Raw genomic sequence first — 12,537 nt, 5'->3', positions numbered from 1 at the left:
AATTGGATGTCACTCACTTTGGATCAGACTGCAGTGGAACTTTTGGTCTCTTATAATATGTGTCCATACAATATTTGAGAAGAGTTTATTTCGTACGTCTGGCCCATGTGCATTTTATTTATCCTTGCTGTTGGAAACTCTAGGCCTTGTAACTTTTTAAAAACAAAACTGAAATTCTGATTCATGACATGAGAGCATGTTGAAAAACCTGTTCCAATAAAATTACAAACATAGAAAATGTCATTTATACAGTCAATTTCATTAACTATTATTTATTTATGTATTAATTCCGTTTGTATGGCCATCCATCTCTCCAAAGGAAAAACAAAGCTCTTCATTAAAACCAAATGAAACAATTAAATCTCCATAGTCATCAATCACATGGGCCCATTCCAGAGTTCCCATAACTCACATCCTGGCCTCAGTACCTGGGGGAAGACTCAGGTCTTCATGGCCTATTTGTAGATGATTGCATTTTGCCGTTACTTTTTGCAAGATTCATAATGGGAAGAGTAAGCCTTATGTATACTGTTGTCAGTACTGATCTATACAAATAATTGTCCCAAATATATATAGTGTACTTGCATAATAAAAGGCCACTATTTGGGGATAGAAAACAGAAGGTATAACGCTGCAGAGAAAGGTCTATGAAAAGCCTATAGATTAATAATATACTTTCATCAGCTCAACTACTGTATGCAACTGTATGTCGATGTCTCAATTGGTGCTAATAACAAAATATACAAACAACATGCCTTGGAATCAGTATGTTTTGTAATATCCCTGCTCAACAGGCAAGCACATTTTTATTAGTTGCAGAGTCTCTTAATGAAGTGTGACCCCCTGAGAATTCTTCTATGCAGAAATAAATTACCACATTTATTCTCTGCTTAGCTGTTAAAATCAAAACGCCTCACTTTACAAGTGGTGTCTTATAAATCCGGGTTCAGAAGATGCTTGCTTTCAAAGCTCCAGGGCAGGCCCTATTTTTAAGTAAGGCAATCATTTAGACAGCAGATGCTGGAAGTGAGGTGAAATAGACTAGCACTTGGAGTATTAGAAACCATGGCTGGGTGTGCTGCCTGGAAGCAGGAGAAGCTGCTGTCCTGCCAATGTGGAAGTAATCTCCAATTCCCAGCCCTATTGGCATCTAAACATGGATATTGCAGGATAATATGATCTTGTCCTGGATTTAAAGACATGTATGGTATTAAAAGGGACGCGGTGGCGCTGCGGGTTAAACCGCTGAGCTGCCGATCGGAAGGTCGGCGGTTCGAAACCGCGCGGCGGGGTGAGCTCCCGTTGCTCGTCCCAGCTCCTCACCTAGCAGCTCGAAAACATGCAAATGTGAGTAGATCAATAGGTACCGCTTCGGCGGGAAGGTAACGGCATTCCGAGTCGTCATGCTGGCCACATGACCCGGAAGTGTCTATGACAACGCCGGCTCCAAGGCTTAGAAACGGAGATGAGCACCGCCCCCTAGAGTCGGATTCGACTGGACTTTACGTCAAGGGAAACCTTTACCTTTACCTATGGTATTAAAAATGGTTATTATGAAAAGGATAATGTTGCAAGCAAAATAATATTTTAAAATTTGGCAGATGTATCAAAAGCTTTTACCCCTCTGTTTTCATATGAAGATCTAAGCAGACAGAATTTGTATGTCAGATACCTTTTGTAAAAAGGAGGCCTCTTGAAAGGTATCTCCGAAATATTTTGTTGTTGTTTAAAGGATATGGTAATAGTGATATGGCACTTGATAGTATCCATACAAAATTGGGGAGTTTCAGGTTTCAGAATGTGTAAGCTTACAAATGTGCTGAGGGCATAATAATAATAATAATAATAATAATAATAATAGTAGTAGTAGTAGTAGTAGTAGTAGTTGGAAGAGGCTATTAAGGCCACTGAGTCTAACAGACTACTCAGTCAAGACAATCCATGCAGGAATCCAAATTAAAGTATCTATAATCGATAGACTTGAGTGAGTTCTGGAGGAAATTCCTAGCAGCTGTTTAACTACGTCTCTAGGTAATTGGTTCCACTGCTGAAAGTCTGTCTGAAGTGACTTTGTAGATGTTTCATTAAAGGCTCTTTTTCCAAAATTCAAGGAATATGCATTTTTATACCAAGGTCATGCTACTCTTAAACATGCAGCTGTAATTTTTTGATGGGTCTAATATGACTATAATATGAACAATGCTTGCTGTCCAAGTATCAGTACAAGTGGATAGATTTTACTGGTTTTAAACTCCTAAAGTCAGACCCAAAGTGCATATTGCTTGCTGGAAACTCTGATGCAGGAGCAAGTTATTAAATAATTGAAAAAGGATCATGTAAACTATGTTGACTAACATCTTTTAATTCAATTTAAATATTAAGTCAAACTTAAATTTTATTCTCAGCCACCTTTTGGAGTGTGGTCCTTAAGCATGTCATTAAAGACAACAACAGCCTGAGACTGAAAAAAAAAGCATTCCTCTTTCTTAGAAGTGTTTTAGTGGGACAGAATGTTGTGAGAACTCTTATATACATATATAACTCATTCTTATATACATATATAAATAGGATTTTGTGCAACGTTTCTCAACCTTGGCACCTTTAAGACAGGTGGACTTCAACTCCCAGAATTTCCCAGCTGGCCATGCTGCCTGGGGAATTCTGGGAGTTGAAGTCCACCCATCTTAAAGTTGCCAAGGTTGAGAAACGCTGATTTAGTGGGATGCTTGAAGTCAGACTATTGTACAAGTCTCTATTTCAACCTCCTATTGTCCAGATATGTTGACCTCATTTTCCAAAATACCTAGTCAGTGTGAGAAATGCCTTGATAGTTGAGAATTATGAGAGCTGACATCTAAAATACATGGTGGGCACCAAGCTACAAAAAACAACATTATTTTATGGAAGAAATTGAGTGACATGCAGGCAAAAGGTCATTCACAGGATAGCTCCATCTATTGGGAGAGTTCATTGGCTTCCCCTATGTGCTTTTTCATCCTTTTTAAAGATGCTGTAAGAAGCTGCAGTCTTGAATGGAGGATCAAAGGGAGTTTTTGTATGTTTGTTTTTAATGATTAAAATAAACAAAATGTCACAAAAAGAAAAATAATAAAGAAACAAAAAAGATCTACATAATATCCATTCAGTAGCAATATGAAATTAAGTTGGTTCTGAAATATCTCATTCAATCTAGATCAGTGTTTCTCAAACTCAGCAACTTTAAGATGGGTGAACTTCAACTTCATGCTGGCTGGGGAATTCTGGGAGTTGAAGTCCACCCATCTTAAAGTTGTTGAGGTTGAGAAACACTGATCTAGACCATATAGAAATATATTTCTTCATCTTCTCATTCTTAGAATACAAAGACTTTTCAAAAATAGGTAACAGATTCATATCCTGAATCCATTCCTTAAAATCAGAAGGATAAGTTTCTTTCCATTTACATAAGATTATCTTTCTGTCGAGCCCCAGGCCTGAAAGAGCCAAAATTCTTTGCAGGACTGCCTGCTCCCTTGAGGATCTGCCTATCTTATGCAGTCCAATAAGAGGCCATAACTCCAGGTCCTCTCACAGAGACAATGCCAAGTTGTAAGTCCTCAGAGGCCTTCGTGCTTTTGGGACAATCTGCCCCCCCCCCCCCCCCCGCCCCTGTGGTTATATGGTTACCCTTGACCCTGCAGGCCTTTAGAAAGTCAGTCAAGACCTGGTTTTTTTCCCAGGTTGTGAGGTCTGAATGAGTGACATCCCAGATGGTTGAGCAGCAGTATATTTTAGTCTGGTTGCCATTTTATTCTTTACTATATTAGTTGTCTTTTAATTGATCCTGTTGTTTTTGCTTGGGTTGGGTTTGTGGTGATTTTACATTGATACTAAATGGATATTATGTCTTTTTTAAAAATTAGGGTCTTTTTTGTTACTCTGAGTTTATTTTAATCATCTGGAGGACCATATAGTGCCTATTTTAGTGTTAAGTACCAATTTTGTATCAGCTGCCCCCCCAAATGGTGTTATTGGCATATGTAAAATGATTAATAAATTAATCATTTTGTATCAGCTGCCCCCCCAAATGGTGTTGATATTGGCATAATGTTAAATGATTAATAAATTAATCATCCTAGTTGATGTGACCTCCCCCACAGAGACTTCTAAATGGAGCATCCAGATTATTTCCATTCTCTTATTTTGCCATCTGCTTTTTGCAGCTATGCAGGATAATGAATGCTTAAAGATTTAAAGCTTTATGGTATTGAGCCTTTTATCTTTCCTTTGCCTGAAATTTCAGGACATCCTTTATTTGTTGTTGACTTTCCTCTTTGCATGCCACCCAGAGTCACTTTGATTTGGGTGGCCATATTTTTTTTTAAAAAAAATCTATATTTTGGGAATATAGTTTAATGTCATGTTTACATCTTTAACTATTATCGTTCTTTCCAAAATTGTATAAACTTACATTATAATGTGAAACCCAAACCAAGCTACGGCTGAATAAGAGCAGTTTATATGAGTTAAAGAGCTCCCAAATTTCTTACAATGCCAACACAAAAAATCTGATGCCCAAAATTTTTTTTAAAACACCCACACCCACCCACCCACACACACACGTGTTTATCCTGCAGTATGAAAAGCATGCTGTACCAGGCAAGACCTTTAGGTGATATAGTCCTTGCTTAACGACCACAATTGAGACCAGAATTTTGGTTGCTAAATGAAACAGTCATTAAGTGAATCCAATCAAATTTTACAACCTTTTTTGCAGCAGTCATTAAGTGAATCTCCATGGCCATTAAGTGAACCACATGGTCGTTAAGCAAATCACATGGTTCCCCATTGATTTTGCTTGCCAGAAGCCATCTGAGAAGGTCAAAAACGGCAATCATGTGACCATGGGATGCTGCGACGGTCATAAATGCAAACCGGTTGCCAAGTGCTCAGATTGTGATCATGTAACCACAGGGTCATTGCAACAGTCATAAGTGCGAGCATTGGCTGTAAGTCAATTTTTTCAGCACCAGTCTAAACCATCACTAAATGAATGGTCATTAAGTAAGGACTACCTGTATATCCATCCAGCCTTTCCTTTGGCTCCTTTCTTGAAACTAATAATATCAAAGGCTACATTTAATTTTTTAAAAAGGATACCTATAGCTGTATGGGCTGTATCATTTGTTCACTTAAACTGACACATCTTTTACCCAAAGAACTAAAAGGCAACATTCACTAATGGGGGAAAAAAGACATCACCTATGAATGATTTTTTAAAAATTTGTTTCATTTTGAGTTTCTTGTATCTTCACAGAGCATTTTTGTAAAAATCTGACACTTCTGATCACAATAATAATCCGACTCATGCACAAATGAATCATGCAGATTTCAGATTTACTGAGAATGTGTACAGATCAAGAGAAAAAACTGCGATTGAAGATTCCCGCCTAAACTACCCAATTAAAAGCAAGCAGTCACCCCATTCCCCCCTCTGTCTATTCTTCCCACCGATTCTAACGGCCACACAGGCCAAGCCCAGGTGCCTCTGGCTGGTATGGCCTTGACTTTGTCCAATTAGTCCAAACAGCATACTTTCACGCTCCTTGATGCTTCCCCCTCCCCACTGGTTCCTGACATGCATTGACTCGTCATGATAGATGAGCATGGTCAAACGATTCATCCCTCTTTTGGTCGTGGATTCTGACAATTTTCCTTAGGTTTCATATACCTTGTACATATATTCATTACCACAGCAACAGCAAATATCCTTTATGAATAGAAATAAAGGATGTCCTGTGATTGGGGGAGATGGGCGGTGATATAAATTTAATTAACAAACAAACAAATAAATAAATTGAGGAGAAAGGAAAGATAAAAGACTCAATATAGTAACTCTTCAAGCATTCATTGTCCTGCGTAGCTGCAGAAAGCAGGTGACAAAATGAGAATATAGAAATAATCTGGATGCTTCATTTAGAAATCTCTGAGTGGAGGGGCAATACACATCAGTTAGAATGTTAATTTATTAATCATTTTACATTCTGCCAGCATCAAAGCCATTGGAGGGGGCAGTTTATACAAAATTGATACTTAACATAAAATAGGGGATGGAGCTATATGGTCCTTCAGACGTTGCTGACCTCTGATTCCCAGCATCCCTCATTATGAGAAGCTTTTGAAGGATCATGAGTCCCTTCCACCTCCCAGACCTTGCCAGTACTTGCAACAACAGTTAATCTGGTGTTTTGCAGTTTTTTGTACCAGAACAGCAATTTAGTAGAAGTAAAAGGTCTCGCATACTTGCTACAGTATGAATGCAGTGAACTGCAATAGGCATGCTACCCTGCTTTCCCATGATAATCAGGGACAGTAAGAGAGTTATAGACCTAGGCCAGAGGCCCAAGGGCCATTAGAACACTGTCAAAGGCTTAGCCATTCTCATTAAAATTATACTTGAGCAAAAAAAAATGTTTTCTCTTTCTGATAAATAGAATATGTTGACCCAAAGAAGACACTGGAAGTTACACTTTCCATCTAGGTAGCCTCTGTGGCTGCCAACATGTTATTAGAAAGATGAAGCATAGAAGCACAGGTACATTATAAACACATGAGCGGAAAGGCAAAGAGATGTGGAATAAAATGTGAAAATTATCTTTAGCTGGATGAAATGTAGATTATAATGTGTTTCTAATAGAAGAGAATATCCTTAGCTCAGAGCAGAACTGTAGAATTCTTGGTGCTGTCTGAGCCTGGTTGTTTGCTTGCAGACGTTTCATTCCCAACTAGGTAACATAATAAGTGCAAGTGAGTGTGGAGTTTACTACCTGTTTATATGCAGTAGCTTGCCCTGCCAGTTTTGATGGGGATGTGGTATGTCAATAAAAACACAATGTTAACTTAATGCAGTGGGTATGGATTATTTAAGAAAACTGAGTGGTAAAACAAGAAGGGATAAGGTCAACAGTGAAGCATTATGTATTGAATACACAAGTGAGCAACCAGTAAAAAAGTATATTGAAGTGGTTTTGTCCTATAGAAAGAATGAATGAGGGTCAAATAACAAAACACGGAAAGGAAGGAAAAGTTAATGGGCCAAGAGGAAGAAGAAGACAAAGAACATCATGCCCTGAAGGAACTTATGAGTTCTTCAAAGGGTGGAGAAGTTTAAAGAACAAAAGGCAGGATGTGAAGTGGTGCCTAGAGATGGTGGAAGCAAGGATGGGTAGTTTGCCCTGAAAGATATGGAGAGATACAGTGCAGGGGTTGGTATAAGCTAGAATTATCTGTATTTCTTTTTGTTACCTCATGCCTTTCATTTCTTTGGCTTACTATTTATGACTTCTTTCCTGTGTTTTGCATAATGTGGCTTATCACAGAAGGGAATAGCATGATATAGCTGTTTGAATATCTCCAAAAAAGAAATATTAGAAGAAAAAAAATCTGACTCCATTATCCTCTCTTCAACTAATATAAGACAGTTCTGTTGTTTCAAAGTGTAGATTGAAGTAAATATATAACTGTCTTTGAACTCCAAATTTCTTCTAGGACAGAGAAAAATAAATATTTCTGTGTGTTTAGCAAAAAGCTTTTAATTGTATAAATATGTTATCAGTTTACACTACTGCCTACTTTTTCAGTGTGTGTGTGTGTGTGTGTGTGAATCTATTATCCCAGGAAGTTTACTTTATTAAATAAATATGATTTGAGTGTAAAGCAAATTGATTATTCCATTTTTTTCCTCAAACTTTTGAGACCCCCGCATAAAAGTTGGGGAACATTCTGGAGTATTGAATAAGTCAGAACGTATTTATTTAATAAGGTATACTTCCTGAAAGAATGGAAAGGAGGAAAAATAATGTCAAAATAGGAAGTTAGATTAACCATCTTTTGAATCACTATACAAACGTATTGTTGGATACTGATGTGCTTAGGGATGTACAGTGTTGTTGAATCTGGTTTTCCCTTGCCCTCAAAATTAAAATGCCCTGTTTTGGGCTGTAATGTCTCCAGGGTAGGCTGTCACCAAGAGATATAAAATCAGTAAGATTTTAAGAGTAACAGGCAAGTTTTTATGGGGTGGGAAAATCTGTTAAGAGAGATGACTAAAGGTACAGAAAAGATTGCCTCATTTGCGGTTTAATTACAAAGCAAATCTTCTTTGAGCTCTGTTTCTGACAGATAATACTGTGGAGTCCTTGGTGCTCTCTGAGCCTTGTTGTTTCCTTGCAGATGTTTCATTGCCAGACTAGGCAATATTCGCTTCGATAGATAATAGTGTCTTGCACTACCAGGTGTTGTGAGGCTAAACATTCCCTATCTGACAGGAAGGGAGGGATGTTCTTATGGTTTCTGGCTTAATCATTGCTCTGGAAGCTGTTTATGCTAAGTATTCATATGCAGAACTGGAGACATAAGCTCCTTTGCTTTCAACAATTTTTACCAATTTGATGCCCATACACACTAATTTTGGCGGGAAGTGTCTTTGTCATTATGCCTTGAGGGATAATGCTTCAGACAGGAAAAAGACCATGTTTAATAACCAAACAGTAAGTCTCGCTCTTCTTGGTAAAAGAAGAAACACAGATAATTATTTTGAGATTAGCATAGATTAAGGCTGCTTCCAGATGATTTTTTTTAACATGGTTTCCTACAGCAATTTCATGGGCCATCCCAACATTTTACTTTAGTCGTTAATGTTTTATTTGCTTTCCCCAAAACATGAAAGTTCAATGGTGCTTTGCTTCCATAAATTTGGGGTAGCGGGGATTAGTAACAGCGATGATACTAATATTTCCTCCCTCTATCCCTGTTAAGGGTAGGTAGGCAGGTATTTTGTACACCTGTGAATACATCTTTTTTAACCAGGAAAATTAAACACCAGAATTTTAGAATTTCTAAACATTACAATTCTGCCTCTATGGGTTTATTTTTCACTGCTTTCAGTAGGAGGGGTTTTAATTTTCAAATGGTCATGAAGACAGCAGGCACTGCATATTGTTATTATAGAGGTTATAATATGGTACAATTTGGCACTAAATCACAGCATGCCAGATCCTGTATATGAACCCCACATATGCAGGCCATAATTCAGATGGATGAAATTATTATCTGGACTTATGCCACTTTTATAGCAGGCACACATGAGAAAGACTATTGGCAACAGAAACAGGAATAACAGAAATGTTTGCATATAAATAAGATATCAGTGTAGTCTTCTTCCCAATGTATATGAGAATTTGAGCACTGCTAACATTTATTCCCTAAAACTCTAATGATTCCCTGAGAGGAACATGCTGGCTTTGAATACAAAAATGAAGAGGAGCTTGAGATGGGTATGAGCAAGCTCACTGCACATGTCAGCATCCCTTTAAAGAAGTTGCATCTTTTCCTGGGCTTTCACCATACCAGGAAAATACATATTTGAGTTAAGGAGATGCCAACAGTGTGTGACAAGGTGCTTTGGACCAGGCATGTATGCTCTGCTGAATCCTCCTAATCTTAAATGTGTTTTTCTGAGATTGTGCAATGTGGTGTGTTGGCCTACACCCACTCCAAAGAACTTTTGGGGTTTAGGATCTGAAGGACGCAACATGCCTAATTTCTAACCTTAAAACTTCAGACACAAACACTTGTCTGTCCAAACAGATGGAATGCCAGGAGTGAGCACTTTTAGCAGGAAAGCATAAGAACACAGTTCTTACGTTCTCCAGTATAGCTGTAACCCTTGCATCCAGTATCTGCTCCACCCCTTTTGCAACATGCAATGATCACGTCAGAGTGACTTTGCTCTGATATCTTCCGGCTAAGAAAGGAGACCAAGGCAGGCTGAAAAAAGAAGGAATGGTTGAGAAGGTATAATGGATAGAAGAGGCAGAGGGCTGAAAAGATGTGGGGAGTTTGAGAGTAGAAAGGCAAGAGGGAAAATCTTATGTATGAGCTACAAAGAAGACTATTGCAACTTAAAGAGATCTCCAAGACAGAGCACTTTGAGCAACATTTCCAAGGGGAGAGGGGTATGCTGAATGTCAAAGGAGAGGCTGCATTTCATTTGCTGATTAAACTGATCAACCCAAACTTTAGTTTAATCCCAAGTGTATATTTGTAATCTAATGCAGTATAGCACAGAAAGGTTATGCATTACTTAATGCAAATGTTGAGTTTGTCCAAAGCTGGGTTCAAGGAAAGGCAATTATTATTTATATCCTATGTTCCAGTAAATCAGGGTTTGCACCATCCTTACTTCTTAAAAACCCCTGCTTGTATCCAGCAGTGCAGGTGTGTGATGAATACCTCCTCAAATAGCAATAGGAAAAGGAATACATCTTGCTCAAACAGAAGTAAATATGCTGCCATCCCATTTAATGTCCATTCTGGAGGAGGTGGGAAAGGAAAGGGGTGAACAAAGAGCAAATGCTGCTCTTCTGTCCTGCTTCAATTTATTGCCCCTTGGGGTCCCACAAAGGCTTCTGAGAGCAGCTGTTCTGAGCCACTTTCAAATAGTCTGGCAAGGTAACAAAGAAGAACAGATGGTGCCGCTGCCTGCCCTGGAGCTTCATTTAATACGGCCTTCCCCGATCTAGACATCTCCAGATGCATTGGCTTGTAGCTGTCATCATTCCCAGACTGGCTATGCTGGGAGCTGTGGTCTATAATATGGTTGGGTTGGGTTTAGTTGTGGGTGTGAACACAGACATTATGGTATGCAGACCATAGTTAGCATTGTGGCTTAGCATTGTGAGCAACCCAGACCACTATGGCTTGTTTAAATATTGTGGTTAAAACAAACAAAAGCTTAAAAGGTGGACGCAGAACATGTCTGTACAGCATGTTTGCCCCTTGCTGTTCTTCTATTTTTTTCTTCTTGGAAGAAGTCATTCCATACCCCCAAAATAAATAGTGATATTTATATATTCAAAAGTAAATTATATTGCTATTTTATTTCAGCAGGATTTACTTCCAGACATGTATTTATTTATTTATTTGTTACATAAATAAATCAAATGTATAGGCCTCCCAACTCAGCGAGTCTGGGTGGTGTACAAGACAAAAACAGTCCATGCGATACAAACCGGGAAAGGTGATAACTGAGAGATTAATATATCAACACATGAAGCCTTCCTGCTCAGCTTTTCAAAAGCTTGATGCCTTTATAGTAAGGCTGTTGGCATTGTTGCTATGGTAACCCAAGAGTTATCCCTTTTATCCAAATGTATTCATCCAGTTCTTGTTACCCGCATCCCTCCCAATAGTCCTGTATTGTGTTCTAAATCAAATTCACTCTAGCACACAAACCCTTAATGGTTGTACAATATATGATCTTTTATTGCTATTTAATGTTCCCTCACAACCCCTTTGAACACGCAAGAAAAATAGATAACTTTTTCCTTATAAGTTAGCTGGGTCAATATAACATGGACAAAAGCTGCTGGTTTGTACAGACTTGAGTATTTAAAAAGTCATTTTAAAACCTTCCAGCAGCTTATGGAATTCTTCCTTTGAACAATGTTGCTATATACTTATGAGAATCCTGCCATTAACTGGGAAGGTTAGTCTCTGACACATATTCTCTAGTGCTGCTATATGCTATCTAATAGATAGATCAATTACTACTTTCACACACTGATATAAAGCGTAGAAACATCACTTGCTTGTAAGCTGTTATTAAATAGTGCAGAACAGGATTTTTTTTAAATAAAAAGACAAAACAGGTATCCAAACTAAAAGAAAAAGAAAAAAGAGTGATCTGTTTTGTGTTTGCAGGTGTTCAGCAGCAACATTTTATTTTTATTTAAGTTATATAGTTTTCCATTAGACTTCATGGCCAACCTTTCAATATGATAGCTATCCAAGTTTATGCTTGAAACACTGACTCAGGAAAAGAGGAGGTAGATGAGTTTCACGGTCAAGTTCAAACTTAAATGGACTGAACATGCAAGCAAGATGTGCTGCTTGTGACTGGAGAGTGGAATGCCAAAGTTGAAAATAGTAAGGAGGAAAATATAGTTGGACACAGAAACAGAAATGTAGCAGAAAAATTACTTATAATTTTATCACTCCAATTTTTTATTCATCGTTAACGCTGTCTTAACCAAAATGGTATCTGATATCATGGACATCATCAGACTGGGTACACAGAAATCAGTTTGATTATATTATTGGTACAAGGAGGTGAAAAAGCTCAATTATTACAGGCCAGGGGCTGACTAAATCACAAACTGCTCATGTGCAAGTTCTAAGTCAAGCTAAAGCAGCAGAACAAAGCTAATCAGTTTCCACAGTATAATATAATCTTGAACATATTGCCACCATTTTCAAGATGAATGTTAGGAATTGCATTAAAGTCCTCAACCTCATTGATAAGGAACCAGAGGAACTGTGGAATGAAATAACAGTTAAGGATGAATGTGAAAAGGGACTGCCAAAGACCAAGAAACAGAAGAATCTGAACAGGATATCAGAACAAATGGTGGAAATTGCCAAGAGGAGAAGAGAAACCAAGGCTTGGAAAGACAAAGATCTCAGGAAGGATCTTAATGAAGGATTTCAGAGAACTGT

At 38.0% G+C, this 12,537-nt stretch overlaps 1 protein-coding gene across 1 annotated transcript in view; it reads left to right on the top strand.

Annotated features, from left to right (window-relative positions):
• The first annotated feature begins 1,400 nt into the window (after positions 1-1,400).
• Positions 1,401-12,537, top strand: part of ERH (ERH mRNA splicing and mitosis factor) — a 78,393-nt gene continuing 67,256 nt past the window's right edge. Inside the window, exon 1 of the mRNA XM_063289819.1 lies at positions 1,401-1,406. Coding sequence (XP_063145889.1) covers positions 1,404-1,406 — 3 coding nt within the window. The 5' untranslated portion in view covers positions 1,401-1,403. The remainder of the gene's footprint in view (positions 1,407-12,537) is intronic.

This window comes from Candoia aspera, chromosome 1 (assembly GCF_035149785.1).
Source record: "Candoia aspera isolate rCanAsp1 chromosome 1, rCanAsp1.hap2, whole genome shotgun sequence".
Classification (NCBI taxonomy): Eukaryota; Metazoa; Chordata; class Lepidosauria; order Squamata; family Boidae; genus Candoia; species Candoia aspera.
This window is presented reverse-complemented; position numbering and strand designations above follow the sequence as displayed.